An 18,460-nucleotide genomic window follows, 5' to 3' on the forward strand; every position below is an offset into this window, starting at 1 on the left:
GAGTGGTACAAAATAATATAGTCCTTTATTTCCAGCAATTTATAAAGTCCTGCAGATTGTGAACCCCACTACAGTTACAGGGTTACAGAGGGGGACAGCAGGGGGAGCACACAGTTCCAAATACAGTGTATGCGTGTGTGTTTGTGTGTGTAACCAATATATCTGTATGGACATTTTGTGCTAGTAGTGTGTGTGTGTGTGTGTGTGTGTGTCTGGGAGGTGGGAGGTGGGGGTTGAGGAATGGGGTTATAGAGAAATGATCCATCCGTTATACCTCTGTGTTGTCTGACCACTAGTCTGTTCTAGTCAGAGCCTTCTGTTTACAATATCCATCTATTCATTTATGTTCTCAATTGAAGGTTCTGGCCTTAGTGATTCCCAAACACCGCAGCCATTGCAACCATGCAGCCTCTCTCATAGACTATTTATTCATTCATTACATTACAACATCAAATCAAGGTATGTCAGTTATTAATAAAAGCTAATTAGAGAGATTCTACTCTGTGGTGAGCCTAGCTCCTGATTGGTTACTATGTGTTGAGCTTGGCTCCTGATAGGTTAAGGCCTTCTATGTTTGGGTCCCTGCCCGAGGGCAGGGGATGTAAGGTGTGTGAGGTTCATCAGATATTAGGCACCCACACTGTTGTTTGTTAGCCTAGGCGCTAATCTACCGTGGCAGCTCTGAAGCTCTACTGGCTGGATACAACCCCAAAAAAGGACGAACAAAAAAATAAAATGAGAAACAATTACAAAAACAGTGACACAGAACCGAGACAAAATTAAATGAAAAATAAACACCTTATTTATAGAATAAATATAGTATATACAATTTGCTTTGTGTGCATCTAAAAATAAATAGACAAAGCATTCCCCCTGAAGAAGTATTCACAACCTCTTATCCGTACTGGGGCAGAACGCTGGCACAGGTTCAGTAAGGCAGCAGAGAGAACCCAGGTTCTAGATCCAGGGTTCCGCTTCAAGAATACAGAGGACAGGTTTTAGAATAGAATCTTGGATACAGGCTCTAGAATCCAGAAGGTATGTATTCTATAATCATGGACACAGGTTCTAGAATCAAGAAAATACAAATTCTAGAATCTAGAAAACACAGGTTCTACATTAGAATCTTGGATACAGGTTCTATAATCTAGATGAAGCGAATAGTGAACAGCCTCTATCACTATCAGCACTGTCTCATATTCACTCATATGACAATGTCGCCCTCTGGTGCCTGTGTGTGTATATTACAGTACCTTCCAACAGTGACACTATACCCCACTGGGGCTGCCTCAATCATAAACATGACATAATCGTTCTCTAACACTTAAGATCACAGAAGGGTTAAGAAAAATGATGAAGTTAAAGAATACATCTAATAACGGACACAACTTCCACTTTGTAAAATGTGTCAAACCTAAGAAAGATACATTATCTTTTAAAGAGAAGGAAACTTAACTCATAATGCACAAGTTTTGCATATTCATGTTATGTGCCCTGCACATGCACTCTGCTGGCCCCTTAAAACAACATATAAATTGAACACCAGATAACAAAGCATCAGATGATAACACATGCATTTCACCATCAAGCTGGGCTCTGCTGCTTACGAGAATTAGAGTGTCTATACTGACTATGTAAATGTGGTTAGGATAGGAGGCCATTTTGAAGCATGGCATCTATGTGGCAGATATTGTAGGTCAGCTGCACAGTGTGTATGTACAATGCACAACAGACATTAAGGAAGTGTGGTAGTCAGCATGGACAGGCCTTGAGTTGCTTCAACTCAAGAAGATCGTTGATGTTGTTTGTACCATTGGAGAAAGCTTGAGAGAGCGAGAGAGACAGAAAGAGAGAGCGAGCTGTTTGCATGATATTCCTAAGCAGGCAATATTGGTTTGACAATTCCTCCCTCAACATCCTGTCTTTCCTCACTAACTAATGAAGCCCATTAAAGCCTTCTAATCAGAACACACCAAACAGGTCTTGTCACTACAGCATTAGGCAACAGCGTGATCAAGTGGATAACTTTCACCACCCTATAACATATGCTCCTAAGTCCTTGCACTAGATAGGATGTCACCTGGAATGGCCTCTGTCTCAATAAGCGCTCTGTCCCTACCCTCTCTGACCTCCCTCTAGCCTCCCAGTAAGGCCACTCTAACCTCAGTGAATCCAGTGATAAGCAGAGTTTTGTGTGTGTGTGTAACCAACAGGCTGCCACAAACAGATGGCCAGCCTGACAAACAAAGCACAATTTTCTGTCTAAGTGTTTGTGTGAAAACAAAGAAGAAACAAATTTAATTGAAGAAATGTCATAATCGTAGCCCTTTAGGAGGATTTAGGGGAGAACAACGAGGTGTTGAAACCTTGCTATTGAGCGTTGAGGCCTCAAGGACCACTAAGGACATGGTTGGCAAGAATTGGGGTTGACTTTAATTCAAGAAACAACGCTCCAACTGAGTGTGAAACATAATGTGGCACCTGACCGTACAATCTGGCACCTCCTTGGTGACCTATGAAACATAATGTGGCACCTGACTGAACGATCTGGCACCTCCTTGGTGACCTATGAAACATAATGTGGCACCTGACTGAACGATCTGGCACCTCCTTGGTGACCTATGAAACATAATGTGGCACCTGACCGTATGATCTGGCACCTCCTTGGTGACCTATGAAACATAATGTGGCACCTGACCGTATGATCTGGCACCTCCTTGGTGACCTATGAAACATAATGTGGCACCTGACCGTATGATCTGGCACCTCCTTGGTGACCTATGAAACATAATGTGCCACCTGACCGTATGATCTGGCACCTCCTTGGTGACCTATGAAACATAATGTGGCACCTGACCGTACGATCTGGCACCTCCTTGGTGACCTATGAAACATAATGTGGCACCTGACCGTACGATCTGGCACCTCCTTGGTGACCTATGAAACATAATGTGGCACCTGACCGTACGATCTGGCACCTCCTTGGTGACCTATGAAACATAATGTGGCACCTGACCGTACCATCTGGCACCTCCTTGGTGACCTATGAAACATAATGTGGCACCTGACCGTACCATCTGGCACCTCCTTGGTGACCTATGAAACACAATGTGGCACCTGACCGTACCATCTGGCAGGACCTATGTCCATGGACTAGGTTGAGGTTGCCTCTAACCACTGATACAGGGTCAGTTATGTTTTCATCCCTCCCCAATGGTTAAGGTTAGGATTTGGGGAGGGTAAACTGATTCTAGATCTGTGCTTAAGGGCAACTTCTACCCAGAGTTGTTCAAGCTTCCTGTTTCTGTTTAGGTTAGTGTTCAGACATCCTTTGACAGGGTTGGGGGGTTGTTACCTAAGCGGATTCAGGTCTCTACATTCTCGTTTGGGCCCCTGTGGAGCTGCCCCCACTGAATCACTACTCTCAAGGCAAGGCTAATTGAAAGGGTCCCTTAAAAATGTATTCATCTCTTTATACGTATAGCACTTGGTGATTAAGCATTTTAGGCTTGTGTGAGTTTTTTTTGCTGTCTGTCTGTCTTCATTTCAAGTCTTTAAGATTGATCTCATCTTTACAAATGCTGCCAATGTGACTGGCCCAAGGGAGAATGTCCCCATTGAAAATAATGAGGATTCACCCGCCCAACGGTAAAACAGATATAGATTCATATCAAATTCACTATTAACAAAAATAATCATAATCATCGTCATCATAATAACAATAAAAACAATAGTAGTAGAACTCTTATTTAGTCAAATAAAGAAAAAATGGCATAGTCTGTGACCCAGGGGGAGGGGTTTGGGGGGAGATTGGAGGTCAAGGGGTCAGGGTTGAGGTCTGGGTCTGAAAGTCATTCAGTTGTTCCGATGTCCAGAGGGAGATACTGTACAGTTCAGTTGTTCAGGTTGTTTCCGGTGAGCCGGAATTGATGCTGTGTATGTATGCTGTCCAGGTGTGTGTGTTCAGTCTCCCACGTCAGTGTCTCTGTCTCCAATGAGCCAGAGGACATGGAAGCAGAGGGCCAGGAAGCCGGTCCCCAGCAGATCTCCCAGGGCCGTCAAGTAAGGAATAGAGAAGTTATCAGGGTTCATCCCCCTACTCCACATCCAGTGGACCATCCAGTCAGCCAGGTACAACAGGATCAACACCTAGAGACAGAGAGGGAGAGTCGTGAGGGTGTGTGAATGTGTGTGGGGGTGTGAGTGTTTGTGTGAGTGTACCTGCAGTAATGCAGCAGCCATGTAGAAGGCTATGAAGATGGATGTTAGCGTGGTGTGTCCTCCCTGCATGGAGTTGATGGTGTAGAGGAAGACCAGGTGACCTGGAGCAACCAGGAGGAAGAGCACCCGTGCCGAACGAGAGTTCACATCTGGGAAAGAGAGAGAGAGAAATCAATTAAGTCAATATCAGTCAATATTGTACCTTTTTATAAAACAAATCTATACTCACTGGAACCAAAGAAGGAGGTGCAGGGGGTGGGGCATTTCCTGGGGTTGGGGTCAGGGTCTCCCATGGGGATACCATTCATGTGCAGATAGGTGGAGATTCTACTGGCCTGCACCGCTACCAGGTTACCTCCCACACCTGGCATACACACAATACAGCACACATATCAGACAGACATAGTGTACAGGGCATTCGGGAAAGTATTCAGACCCCTTGATTTTTTACACATTTTGTTACATTAGAGCCTTATTCAAAAATGGATTAAATAAAACATTTCCTCATCAATCTACACACAATACCCCATAATGACAAAGTGAAAGGTAACAAGCCTATCTCTGACCTTTTTAACCCGTTTCTCCTCTCTCACGCTCTTCTAAATTTACATCAACAACATAGCTCAGGCAGTAGGAAGCTCTCTCATCCATTTAAATGCAGATGATACAGTCTTATACTCAGCTGGCCACCACCCGGATTTTGTGTTAAACGCTCTATAACAAAACTTTCTTAGTGTCCAACAAGCTTTCTCTGCCCTTAACCTTGTTCTGAACACCTTTAAAACAAAGGTCATGTGGTTTGGTAAGAAGAATGCCCCTCTCCCCACCGGTGTGATTACTACCTCTGAGGGTTTAGAGCTTGAGGTAGTCACCTCATACAAGTACTTGGGAGTATGGCTAGATGGTACACTGTCCTTCTCTCAGCACAAATCAAAGCTGCAAGCTAAGGTTAAATCTAGACTTGGTTTCCTCTATCGTAATCACTCCTCTTTCATCCCAGCTACCAAATTAACCCTGATTCAGATGACCATCCTACCCATGCTAGATTACGGAGACATAATTTATAGATCGGCAGGTAAGGGTGTTCTCGAGCGGCTAGATGTTCTTTACTGCGACCTGTACGCTCTCGTTGGCTGGCCCTCGCTTCATACTCGTCGCCAAACCCACTGGCTCCAGGTCATCTACAAGACCCTGCTAGGTAAAGTCCCCCCTTATCTCAGCTCGCTGGTCACCATAGCAGCACCCACCTGTAGCACGCGCTCCAGCAGGTATATCTCTCTGGTCACCCCCAAAACCAATTCTTCCTTTGGCCGCCTCTCCTTCCAGTTCTCTGCTGCCAATGACTGGAACGAACTACAAAAATCTCTGAAACTGGAAACACTTATCTCCCTCACTAGCTATAAGCACCAGCTGTCAGAGCAGCTCACAGATTACTGCACCTGTACATAGTCCATCTATAATTTAGCCCAAACAACTACCTCTTTCCCTACTGTATTATTCATTTATTTATTTTGCTCCTTTGCACCCCATTATTTCTATCTCTACTTTGCGCATTCTTCCACTGCAAATCAACCATTCCAGTGTTTTACTTGCTATATTGTATTTACTTTGCCACCATGGCCTTTTTTTTTGCCTTCACCTCCCTTATCTCACCTCACTTGCTCACATTGTATATAGACTTATTTTTCTACTGCATTATTGACTGTATGTTTATTTTACTCCATGTGTAACTCTGTGTTGTTGTATGTGTCGAACTGCTTTGCTTTTTTAACCTTTAAATAAAGGTTAAAAAAACAACAACAAAAAACATTCGGCCATCAGATTTGCCACCAATGCTCCTTACAGGAAACATCACTGCACTCTATACTCCTCTGTAAACTGGTCATCTCTGTATACCCGTCGTAAGAGCCACTGGTTGATGCTTATTTAAAAAACCCTCTTAGGCCTCACTACCCCCTATCTGAGATATCTACTGCAGCCCTCATCCTCCACCCGTTCTGCCAGTCACATTCTGTTAAATGTCCCAAAAGCACACATATCCCTGGTTCGCTCGTCTTTTCAGTTCGCTGCAGCTAGCGACTGGAACGAGCTGCAATAAACACTCAAACTGGACAGTTTTTTCTCAATCTCTTCATTCAAAGACTCAATCATGGACACTTACTGACAGTTGTGGCTGCTTTGCGTGATGTATTGTTGTCTCTACCTTCTTGCCCTTGGTGCTGTTGTCTGTGCCCAATAATGTTTGTACCCTGTTTTCTGCTGCTGCCATGTTGTGTTGCTACCATGTTGTTGTCATGTGTTGCTGCTATGCTATGTTGTTGTCTTAGGTCTCTCTTTATGTAGTGTTGTGTTGTCTCTCTTGTAGTGATGTGTGTTTTGTCCTATATTTTTATTTAATTTATTTTTAATCCCAGCCCCCATCCCCGCAGGAGGCTTTTGCCTTTTGGTAGTCCGTCATTTTAAATAAGAATTTGTTCTTAACTGACTTGCCTAGTTACAGTAAATAAAGGTAAAATAAAAAAATCCTTGATGAAAACCTACTCCAGAGCACTCAGGACCTCAGACTGGGGGGAAGGTTCAGCTTCCAACAGGACAACGACCCTAAGCACACAGCCAAGACAACGCAGGAGTGGCTTCTGGACAATTTTCTGAATGTCCTTGAGTGGCCCAGCCAGAGCCCGGACATGAACACGATCGAAAATCTTTGGGGAGACCTGAAAATACAGCAGCGGCACTCCCCATCCAACCTGACAGAGCTTGAGAGGATCTGCAGAGAAGAATAGGAGAAACTCCCCAAATACAGGTGTGCCAAACTTGTAGCGTCATACCCAAGAAGACTTGAGGCTGTAATTGCTGCCAAAGGTGCTTCAACAAAGTACTGAGTAAAGGGTCTGAATACTTATGTATATTACATTTAAAAAATGTGCTAACATTTCTAGAAACTGTTATTATGGGGTATTGTCTGTAGATTGATGAGGATTATATAAAAAAAAAAAAAAATTTTAGAGTAAGGATGTAACATAACAAAATGTGGAAAAAGTCAAGGGGTCTAAATACTTTCCAAATTCACTGTATCAGTGGTTGTGTATCAGTGGTTGTGTATCAGTGGTTGTGTGCAGAGTATTCAGTGCCAGGAGAGAGTCTTACCGTTGATAACAGGAGTGAAGACAGCCATGCCAGCGAAGTTGGGGTTGGACACGGTCTTATCTAGGATCAGACCCCCAACACTGAGGAGAGCACAGAGGAGGGGAGGTGAAACACAGGACAGACACAGGTGAGAGATGAGAGGTAGGTGAAACAGGTAGGAAAACAGTGACACAGATGAGAGGAAGTGAAACAGGTAGGAGAACAGTGACACAGATGAGAGATAGGTGAAAAATAGGTAGGAGAACAGTGACACAGATGAGAGGAAGGTGAGACAGGTAGGAGAAGAGTGACTCAGATGAGAGGAAGGTGAGACAGGTAGGAGAACAGTGACACAGATGAGAGGTAGGTAAAACAGGTAGGAGAAGTGTGACTCAGATGAGAGGAAGGTGAGACAGGTAGGAGAACAGTGACACAGATGAGAGGTAGGTAAAACAGGTAGGAGAAGTGTGACTCAGATGAGAGGAAGGTGAGACAGGTAGGAGAACAGTGACACAGATGAGAGGTAGGTAAAACAGGTAGGAGAAGAGTGACTCAGATGAGAGATAGGTGAAAAAGGTAGGAGAACAGTGACACAGATGAGAGGTAGGTAAAACAGGTAGGAGAACAGTGACACAGATGAGAGGTAGGTAAAACAGGTAGGAGAAGTGTGACTCAGATGAGAGGAAGGTGAGACAGGTAGGAGAACAGTGACACAGATGAGAGGTAGGTAAAACAGGTAGGAGAACAGTGACACAGATGAGAGGTAGGTAAAACAGGTAGGAGAGGAGTGACTCAGATGAGAGGAAGGTGAGACAGGTAGGAGAAGAGTGACTCAGATGAGAGGAAGGTGAGACAGGTAGGAGAACAGTGACACAGGTGAGAGAGAGAGGAGAGACATAGGTCTTGCACCTGCTGATTGCCATGGCAATGATGACAGGTTCCCAGCCTGAGTAGAGCACCTCTCTGGTGGAGGGGATCCTCCGAGCGATCAGCACCCACAGAGGGGTCAGCGCCACAAACACAGCACACACCAACGGGTTGGCATAGTCGTTAAACTCTATAAGAGAACACACACAGGAGTCAGCATCCTTGTTACGCTATACACACACACACACTTCATCAGCTCAATATAAAAACGGTTATCAACGCATGGTACACAACGCTGAAATGTGTTATTACTCTTCCAACATGAGTGTTTCCATCTTTTTATATGTGATGGTGAGGTCAATGAGGTGTGGTGTGAAAAACATGTTATTCTGCATCACACGTCACAGGGTTTGTTGACAGTGAAAACACTATCACTGAACTAACAGTAGATGGCATAGTTGTGGGGTCACACACTCCTACCACTGTGAGGTTAGTGGTGGAATCAAACCTCAAGTAGGCCTATGTTAAAATAAGATCCCTTCTATTAGTGTCAAGCCAGGAAGGGTCGAATTAAAGTGTTTCCATTGGGACTTTCACTGCCTGAAAAGGCCGTTCAGATACTCAGCCATACTCACACCCTGGGGTGAGACAGATAAGTATAATGCAGAGTGGGTGTTGGTGAGATGTGTGTCTGAGCGTGTCTGTATCTCAAGCATGTGTTCTATTTAGTTCTGTGATCTCAAGTGTCTGTGTGTGTGTGTGTGTGTGTGTGTGTGTGTGTGTGTGTACCCAGCTCCTTGTACAGTCCTGTGCTGATGCCAGCCAGCAGAGAGAGGGTGATCAGATCTCCCAGACTGGCAGCGATGGGCGTGGCCACATTGTCAGGGTTGATGCCCACCTTCCTGGATGCGATGATTACACCAATCATAATGATCCCTGCAGACAGAAGGAGGGGCTTAATGTTAAACACACCAATCATAATCAGCTTTATGGAAATGTGTAACATATAATGTCCATTTTCATTTGATCACAGTTTAACCAGTGTTAAATCGTATCTGGGGTTACTATGTGCATATGAACAATTACAGTCTGAAAAATGTTTACAGTATTATTTATATAGTTATTCTTCTAGTGGTACCTAGTATCAGAGAAGCGATGAATGCGGTTGCCACACTGGAGGCACACAACAGGATAGCATGTCCCAGTCTAAAGTTCCCTTCTGGGATCCAGCCAAAGATCACTGCGGCGATGGACGCCAGGAACCCTACTACCGTGGCCTGGACCTGGGAGAAGGCAGAGAGAGAAGGGGTATTGTAAACTATACTGTACGTGTGTGTCACTGTAGTAAAGGTCTCCTCGACCTGAGGAGGATTAGTGTGTGTGTGTGAGTGAGTGAGTGAGTACTGTACTGTAACCCCCTGGTGAGCTGACCCAGCACACAGTGACCCCCTCTAGCAGGTTATGTGACTGACGGGGATCCAAAGTGCTGGGGTTAGGGGGCTTCCAGGATCCAGTCCAATATTACACATAAGAGCACTTGTATATCTGACTGTGTCCAATTATGGTAACAAAATGTCACCTTACCAGGACACACTGTGATTGGACTTATTTTGTTATTTTTTATGTCGGTGTTCCATCATTCCATGCACATGTTTTGTTTCAGAATGTATTGAATGGTTTTCTGTTTCACAGTGTTCCATGCAGGTGTGGTGGGATGTTATAGTGTTCCATGTGCAAAAGAAACGCACACCTGTTTAGGCGAGGTGCTGGCTAGCGGAGTAGAACACTTGAAAAAGAAAAGGAGAGCCGCACACTGTAGGAGCTCAGATGCAATAATTGAATAACCCATTGACCAACGTTTCGACAGACAAGCTGTATTCATCAGGGCATAATGATGAAGACAGCTTGTCTGTTGAAACGTTGGTTATTAGGATATTCAATTATTGCATCTGAGCTCCTAGAGTGTGCGGCTCTCCTTTTCTTTCATAGAGTGTTCCTTACCTGGATGAGGGCGAGGTTTCCAACGATCATCTTCCACATGTCCTTGGCTGAGTCCATCTGACCAATATTAGCCTGCAGAGAGAGACGCAGGAGACCGTAAGAGAACGCAACACAACTATAACACAGATTACCATGAGACCAAGACCACAGCACTCAACTATGTCTGACTGGCCACGGTTTGAAAAGAGGAAAAGTAACCAGAATCATGATGTGTCAAAAGCTGAGAATCTGTACAATTGAGTATGTATACATGTACATGAAAACGTGTGTGTGTGCGCACTGTGTCATAGGCCCCAGGTTCTGTCAGAACAATCAGGTTTCAGTTCTCCTGACAAAGAAGCTCTGACCCCTCCACCCTGCGGCCGACTCCACTTATCTCATCTCTCTGTACACTCCCACCCACACACCCACACACACACACACACACACACACACACACACACACACACACACACACACACACACACACACACACACACACACACACACACACACACACACACACACACACCTCTCTCATTCATGGTCTCAAGCATCAAGTGGCTGTCCAACAGAGGCACAGTGTGTGTCAGAGGCTATGAGCCTAATGACCACTCTGCTCAGAGGCGTGTGTGTGTCTGTATCTGTGTCTGTCAGTGAAAGAGGAAGGCTGAGCCTTCAGGGGCCGTGTTTCAAACCCATGTGTACAGAGAAAGATGAGTGGAGTCGGCTGCATGGTGGATAAGGGGGTGCAAGGCAGGGAGATAAGAGACAGGGCAGGTCACACTACACTACACACACTAGCCACCCAAACAATAAAGAAACCATACGCTCACACACACACACACACACACACACATACACCACTGACGGCGTGATGATAGCAGCAAGGGTTCAGCCAGAATAGGCCACAATGTCACGTAGGCTTTAGCCTTGGTTGTTTTTCGGTTGGTGTGTGTTTTCCCAGCTGTTGAAGGCTATGAGCTGGTGGTGAGATAAGGCAGTGTCTAAGGGTTTAGTGTGTGACAGTAAATGACGGTAGCTAGCTACCCCGCTATCTTTTTGTTAGCCTAGCACTCATCCCTCTTTTAGGCTTAGAGAGAAAGAGAGCAGGAATAGCAGATATTATGTTTATTATGAACATTTATATTAAACCATGCAAATAATGGATGTCAGAGAGTAGCCTACAGCAGGCTGGCTCTAGACACTATGTGGTAGCTAATGCGGTAATGTCAGCCTGCCGTCATCCACTAAATATGATTATTCCAATAGTCAATTAGGCTCAAACGCAAGGATCACAGAGAGTCACGAAAACAACTGTTTGTAGAAAGGAGAGAGAGAGAGAGAGTGTGAGTTTAGCCCAAATTCTCCTCAACCCCTAAACAAAAACAACCATTTTCAGCAGACCAAAATAAGATGGAAGACAGAGATGTGGTCATGTGGATGGCATTCTGCCTCAATTTTTCCTTGATAGGCGCATTAGGAAACTTACAGTGATCTTAATCTGTTGATAATTAGTTATTCCGTGTAAAGAAATGTGGCCGACTGGAGCCAGCCAAGATCCTCCAAGAAAAACCAAACAAATACATACACAGTTCATCTGCCAGATCATACACGATCAAGTCACCTGGCTGCCACCAAGTCGCAACAGCAAGGAAAGCAGTAAAGTAAGACTTTGCTACATAAACAATGCATCCATCCTTCCTCCTTCCAGTCCTGGAATGGGGGTTACCTAACATAGCAATATCTGGGAGCCCTACACTCAATTCACCTGCATCACAAGTCAAAAGTCAGGACAAGAAAGAACTGGAAAAGCTTATCACATTCTGCTGTGTTTGTCAGGCTGTTTTCCCACAAGCCAGTGGAAGGAATGTGTGGATTGATGTGCTTAATAGCAGCAGTGAGCTACTAATTCTAGTTACTACATAGTTCTAGGAATACATTCTTAGAAAAAAGGGTTTCCAAAAGGGTTATTTGGCTGTCCCCATAGGATAACCCTTTATGGTTCCAGGTAGAACCCTGTTGGGTTCCATGTAGAACCCTCTGTGGAAAGGGTTCTACATCTAACCCAAAAGGGTACTTCCTGGAACCAAAAAGTGTCCTTTAAAGGGTTCTCCCACGGCCGGCTATAGCCTTTTGGGCTAGAGCTTTTAGATCCCCCACCTTGCGGCAAAACATTTTAGTGGCCCCCCTCTTGATGGTGGAGAGAAATGTATTTTTTTCAAGGTTAATTTCCTGCAATTCTACACATTTTGCCATGGGGCGTAGAGAAAATGTTGCAGTTTTAAAGCAATTTTTATGCTCTTCTACTCATTTTGCCATGGGGCAGAGATATTTTTTTTTTGCAATTACAAATGTGCACTTCCTGTAATTCTACACATTTTGTAATGACTAATGCCATGTTATAGAATATCTGAATGACTAACAAAATCAATGGGGGCCCACTGGAGGTCAAGGCCCCTGGGCACGTTCCCTGCGTGCCCGGTCGGTATTCGGCCATGATTACTTCAAGTTTAGATAGCTGGACCTTCACACTTAGACTTTTCGCAAAATACCCTGGGCTACACATATTACTGCAATGTAAAGTTGCGAACTTGTCACGTCTCGACCGCTACCTCGTACAACACTCGCCCGACAGTTGCCCCCCTTTAAGCAGCAAAGTGTAAACAGAATTATTTCGTTAAGCCAACACTCTTACAGTAAAAATTGTAATAGCAGAGCAATGTTTTAAAAAAAGCTGAAATGTAGACATTTTCCTTATATTTGAAACTTGTTTTATTGAATTACCTGTAATTGTAGTAACAGCCTGTTGCATTCTGAGATTATCACCGTAGCTTTAAATCTCAAAATGTTTTTCTTTGCTTGACTGTATTGAGCCACCAGGCAAGAAGCAACTCCCAAGGGAATTATCAATGTTTTCAGTCACTATTTGATTTTACCTCATACAATGACTTCTATGATATTGATAAAAATTGAGCTGTGGACCAAGAATGTTGCATTGCCAGCTACAACGAAAGGTAAGGCAATGATTTAATGTAAATTCAAAAGTAGATATCTCTTTCGCCACACCACTCCTCAGACTCTCCTTCATCTCTCGTAGTGTGAATATGGCCTAACTACCAATCAACATTTTTTAGTTGACATGACTAATTGAGTGACTGTCAGTGACTGATATAAGAGAAAAACTGCTGATGCACAACCATATTTTAAATTGCACCTGGTGTATTGTACTATTCTTACTCTCAATAGTAAGTTGTCTGTCGGCCCTACATTAAAGACCAAAATTGTTTATATTTTTTAAATTTCACCTTTATTTAACCAGGTAGGCCAGTTGAGAACAAGTTCTCATTTACAACTGCGACCTGGCCAAGATAAAGCAAAGCAGTGCGACAAAAACAACAACACAGAGTTACACATAAACAAACGTACAGTCAATAACACAATAGTAAAGAAAAATAGAAAAATCTATGTAAAGTGTGTGTAAATGTAGAATAGTAGGGAGGTAGGCAATAAATAGGCCATAGAGGCAAAATAATTACAATTTAGCATTAATACTGGAATGATAGATGTGCAGATGATGATGTGCAAGTAGAGATACTGGTGTGCAAAAGAGCAAGAGGGTAAGTAAAAATATGGGGATGAGGTAGTTGGGTGTGCTATTTACAGATTGGCTGTATACAGGTACAGTGATCGGTAAGCTGCTGACAGCTGATGCTTAAAGTTAGAGAGGGAGATATAAGAACCCAGCTTCAGAGATTTTTGCAATTTGTTCCAGTCATTGGCAGCAGGAAAGGCGGCAAAAGTAAGTGTTGGCTCTGGGGATGACCAGTGAGATATACCTGCTGGAGCGCGTGCTACGGGTGGGTGTTGCTATGGTGACCAGTGAGCTGAGATAAGACAGGCTTTACCTAGCAAAGACTTATAGATGACCTGGAGCCAGTGGGTTTGGCGAGGGCCAGCCAACGAGAGCATACAGGTCGCAGAAGTGGGTAGTATATGGGGCATTGGTGACAAAACGGATGGCACTGTGATAGACTGCATCCAATTTGCTGAGTAGAGTGTTGGAGGCTATTTTGTAAATGGCATCGCAAAAGTCAAGGATCGGTAGGATAGTCAGTTTTATGAGGGTATGTTTGGCAGGATGAGTGAAGGAGGTTTTGTTGCGAAATAGGAAGCCAATTCTAGATTTACTTTTGGATTGGAGATGCTTAATGTGCGTCTGGAAGGAGAGTTTACAGTCTAACCAGACACCTAGGTATTTGTAGTTGTCCACATATTCTAAGTCAGAACCATCCAGAGTAGTGATGCTAGACGGGCGGGCAGATGCGGGCAGCGATTGGTTGAAGAGCATGCATTTAGTTTTACTTGCATTTAAGAGCAGTTGGAGGCCATGGAAGGAGAGTTGTATGGCATTGAAGCTCATCTGGAGGTTTGTTAATACAGTGTCCAAAGAAGGGCCAGAAGTATACAGAATGGTGTCGCCTGCGTAGAGGTGTATCAGAGAATCACCAGCAGCAAGAGCGACATCATTGATGTATACAGAGAAAAGAGTCGGCCCGAGAATTGAACCCTGTGACACACCCATAGAGACTGCCAGAGGTTTGGACAACAGGCCCTCCGATTTGACACCCTGAACTCTGCCTGAGAAGTAGTTGGTGAACCTGGTGAGGCAGTAATTTGAGAAGCCAAGGCTATTGAGTCTGCTGATAAGAATGCGGTGATTGACAGAGTCAAAAGCCTTGGCCAGGTCAATGAAGACGGCTGCACAGTACTGTCTTTTATCGATGGTGGTTATAATATTATTTAGGACCTTGAGCGTGGCTGAGGTGCATCCATGACCAGCTCGGAAACCAGATTGCATAGTGGAGAAGGTACGGTGGGATTCAAAATGGTCGGTGATCTGTTTATTAACTTGGCTTTCAAAGATTTTAGAAAGGCAGGGCAGGATGGATATAGGTCTATAACAGTTTGGGTCTAGAGTGTCTCCCCCTTTGAAGAGGGGGATGACCGCGGCAGCTTTCCAATCTTTGGGGATCTCAGACAATACAAAACTATTTTGGCAGATCATTTTAGAAGGAGAGGGTCCAGATTGTCTAGCCCAGCTTATTCGTAGGATCCAGATTTGCAGCTCTTTCAGAACATCAGCTGTCTGGATTTGGGTGAAGGAGACGCGGGGGGGGCTTGGGCAAGTTGCAGGGGGTGCTGAGATGTTGGCCGGGGTAGGGGTAGCCAGGTGAAAGCATGGCCAGCTGTAGAAAAATGCTTATTGAAATTATCGATTATTGTGGATTTTCAGTGGTGACAGTGTTTCCTATCCTCAGTGCAGTGGGCAGCTGGGAGGAGGTGCTCTTATTCTCCATGGACTTTACAGTGTCCCAATAGTTTTTGGAATTAGTGCTACAGGAAGCAAATTTCTGTTTGAAAATGCTAGCCGTAGCCTTCCTAACTGACTGAGTATATTGGTTCCTGACTTCCCTGAAAAGTTGCATATCGCGGGGCTATTCGATGCCAATGCAAAACGCCACAGGTTGTTTTTGTGCTGGTCAAGTCTGGGGTGAACCAAGGGCTATATCTGTTCTTAGTTCTACATTTTTTGAATGGGGCATGCTTATTTAAGATGGAGAGGAAAGCACTTTTGAAGAGCAACCAGGCATCCTCTACTGACGGGATGAGGTCAATATCCTTCCAGGATACCCGGGCCAGGTCGGTTAGAAAGGCCTGCTCGATGAAGTGTTTTAGGGAGCGTTTGACAGTGATGAGGGGTGGTCGTTTGACCGCAGACCCATTATGCACGCAGGCAATGAGGCAGTGATCGCTGAGATCCTGGTTGAAGACAGCAGAGGTGTATTTAGAGGGCACATTGGTCAGGATAATATCTAAGAGGGTTAAAGGAAATTGGGAGAAATAAAAAATATATAGCAGTTTCATTTCAGGACAAAAAAAATTGACAGCTGTGCCATAACAATTGCAAAATAGTTGGGAAGAGATATTCGATGTACCGATTCCATGGTACATTGTTTATGAACTGATAAGCGAAACGACGCCGGATTCAAAATTTGAGGCGGGTCATGAGAAATCAAACTGGATGGACATCAGAAATAGATGGGAGAGGTTGAGGGTAGAAAGAGGACAGGACTAAAAACAAACAAAATATAACTTAATGTAAAATAGATTGTGTCCGTAAAATGTATATAGTGTGTATAAGCTAGAGGCCTAAGTGTTTTTCATTAGTTTACTCCAATTAGGGGAGTGGTAGGGTTATCGAAAGAAAAAATATATAAAAAATAATAATAATTGAGAACTTCTCTTTTTCTCTAATGAGTAGGCTTGCATTTTGATTAATTCATACAACAATCACACCTGTGCATATTATTAAATGACACTGATGTTTAAGATAAATCCATGTTATGTTGATAACTAATATTGAAAGGAGATATGAAGCAATCTAACTAGATTAGAAGGCCTAGGCTACTTCCTCCTAATGTAAGCTAAATGCATTGGACACAAATACTGGCATGTGATAAAGGATAACATGTCCAATATAATTATATAAATGGATATCAAACAAGAATATACACTCAGTGTACAGTTTATTAGGTACACCACCCTGTTCACAAAAATGGTTCGCCACGTGGCCGTGGCTTGGTATATAAAGCGTGCAGACAGGCATCGAGGCATTCAATTACTGTTTGATTGAACGTTAGAATGGACAAAACGAGTGACCTAAGCGACTTTAAGCGTGGTATGATCGTCGGTGCCAGGCGCGTGGGTTCCAGTTTCTCAGAAATGGCCGGCCTCCTGTGTCTAGGGTTTATAGAGAATGGTGCAACAAACAAAACACATCCAGTCAGAGGCAGTTCTGTGGGGGAAAACAGGCCGTTGATGAGCGGTCGAAGGAGAATGGCAAGAATCGTTCAAGCAAACAGGCAGTCCACAAACAGGCAAATAACAGTACAACAGTGGTGTGCAGAACGGCATCTCGGAACGCACAACTCATCGGTCCTTGTCACGGATGGGCTACTGCACCAGATAACCACACCGGGTTCCACTCCTAAAACAGTGGGCAAGCGATCACCAACACTGGACAATTGAGGAGTGGAAAAACATTGCCTGGTCTGACAAATCCCGCATGCTGATGGCAGAGTCCGAATTTGACATAAGCAGCAGGAGTCCATGGCCCCATCCTGCCTGGTGTCAACAGTACAGGCTGGTGGCGGTGGTGTAAGAGTGTGGTGAATGCTTTTCTGGCACACGTTAGGTCCCTTGATACTGAAGAATTCAGGCTGTTCTGGAGGCAAAGGTGGGTCCGACCAGTTACTAGATGGATGTACCTAATAAACTGGCCACTGAGTGTCTATTCAATTAAACAAATACAGCATTGTAATAGTATTGATGCCTTTGTCTCCTTACAGGGGATTAGACAGATGATCTGCGGTCACCAGATGCCCAAGCCTCAAAACCAGAAACATGTGGAGACATCAACATTTGTAATTTGAATAAATGTTAACATTTTTATTGGTTTTCTTGTATCTGTGCATGAGTCCTTAAAACCCAGTCCATTGTACAAAATAAGTCATTCCCAAGTGAGGGACAGGGAGATTAACCTCCAACATTCATAAACTTGTTTGGTACATGAGGACAAATTCAATTAATTGTGGTCTAAATTGAAGACTTGCACACAGTGCAATCCCCTGGGACAGAAATCACATCTGTATTTTAGAATGAGCTTCATAAATTACAATGTCGTGACAAATCTGGATGATAAACAATAACATGGGTAATTCGGACTATTTCTATCTAACATTGTGATGTTGCACACTCCTAAATAATATCCTGGGATATGGTGATTATCCTGGTGCCTGGGAGGTTCCCGAGAAGTTCTTTACATCTGCAGGGTGTCAGGGTGAGATGTCCTTCAACCTGGAACAAGCAGACACAAGGGGGAAGAAATGAACCTCACTGCTCAAATTTCAGTGCTGGTTCAAGTTGCTGAAGCCGCAACAATGTCCCTCACTTAGGAATGACTTATTAATGTACAATCGTTTTGTTAACAGTTTTGCATATTTTTTCAGGCTTGGTAAAGTTGTTAAAAGTAAGAGTAGAATAACTTAGTGTAATGATTCTCCTCTTCGTCTGAGGAGGAGTAGGAAAAGTCGGACCAATGTGCAGCGTGGTAAGTGTCCATAATTAGATTTTTAATAAATCAACATGAACACGGAACAAAAATAACAAAAAACACGAACAAACAACCGAAACAGTTCTGTAT

General features: G+C 43.8%; 1 protein-coding gene across 1 annotated transcript in view; it reads right to left on the reverse strand.

The window, feature by feature from the left end:
- LOC120065155 (solute carrier family 41 member 1-like) overlaps positions 1-18,460 on the reverse strand; it is a 60,704-nt gene continuing 42,244 nt past the window's right edge. Inside the window, exons 4-11 of the mRNA XM_039015926.1 lie at positions 10,216-10,287; positions 9,353-9,497; positions 9,004-9,150; positions 8,257-8,404; positions 7,369-7,448; positions 4,451-4,585; positions 4,222-4,370; positions 1-4,149 (exon numbers count right to left, since the gene is read on the reverse strand). Coding sequence (XP_038871854.1) covers positions 3,964-4,149; positions 4,222-4,370; positions 4,451-4,585; positions 7,369-7,448; positions 8,257-8,404; positions 9,004-9,150; positions 9,353-9,497; positions 10,216-10,287 — 1,062 coding nt within the window. The 3' untranslated portion in view covers positions 1-3,963. The remainder of the gene's footprint in view (positions 4,150-4,221; positions 4,371-4,450; positions 4,586-7,368; positions 7,449-8,256; positions 8,405-9,003; positions 9,151-9,352; positions 9,498-10,215; positions 10,288-18,460) is intronic.

This window comes from Salvelinus namaycush, chromosome 20, assembly GCF_016432855.1.
Source record: "Salvelinus namaycush isolate Seneca chromosome 20, SaNama_1.0, whole genome shotgun sequence".
In the NCBI taxonomy this organism is placed as follows: Eukaryota; Metazoa; Chordata; class Actinopteri; order Salmoniformes; family Salmonidae; genus Salvelinus; species Salvelinus namaycush.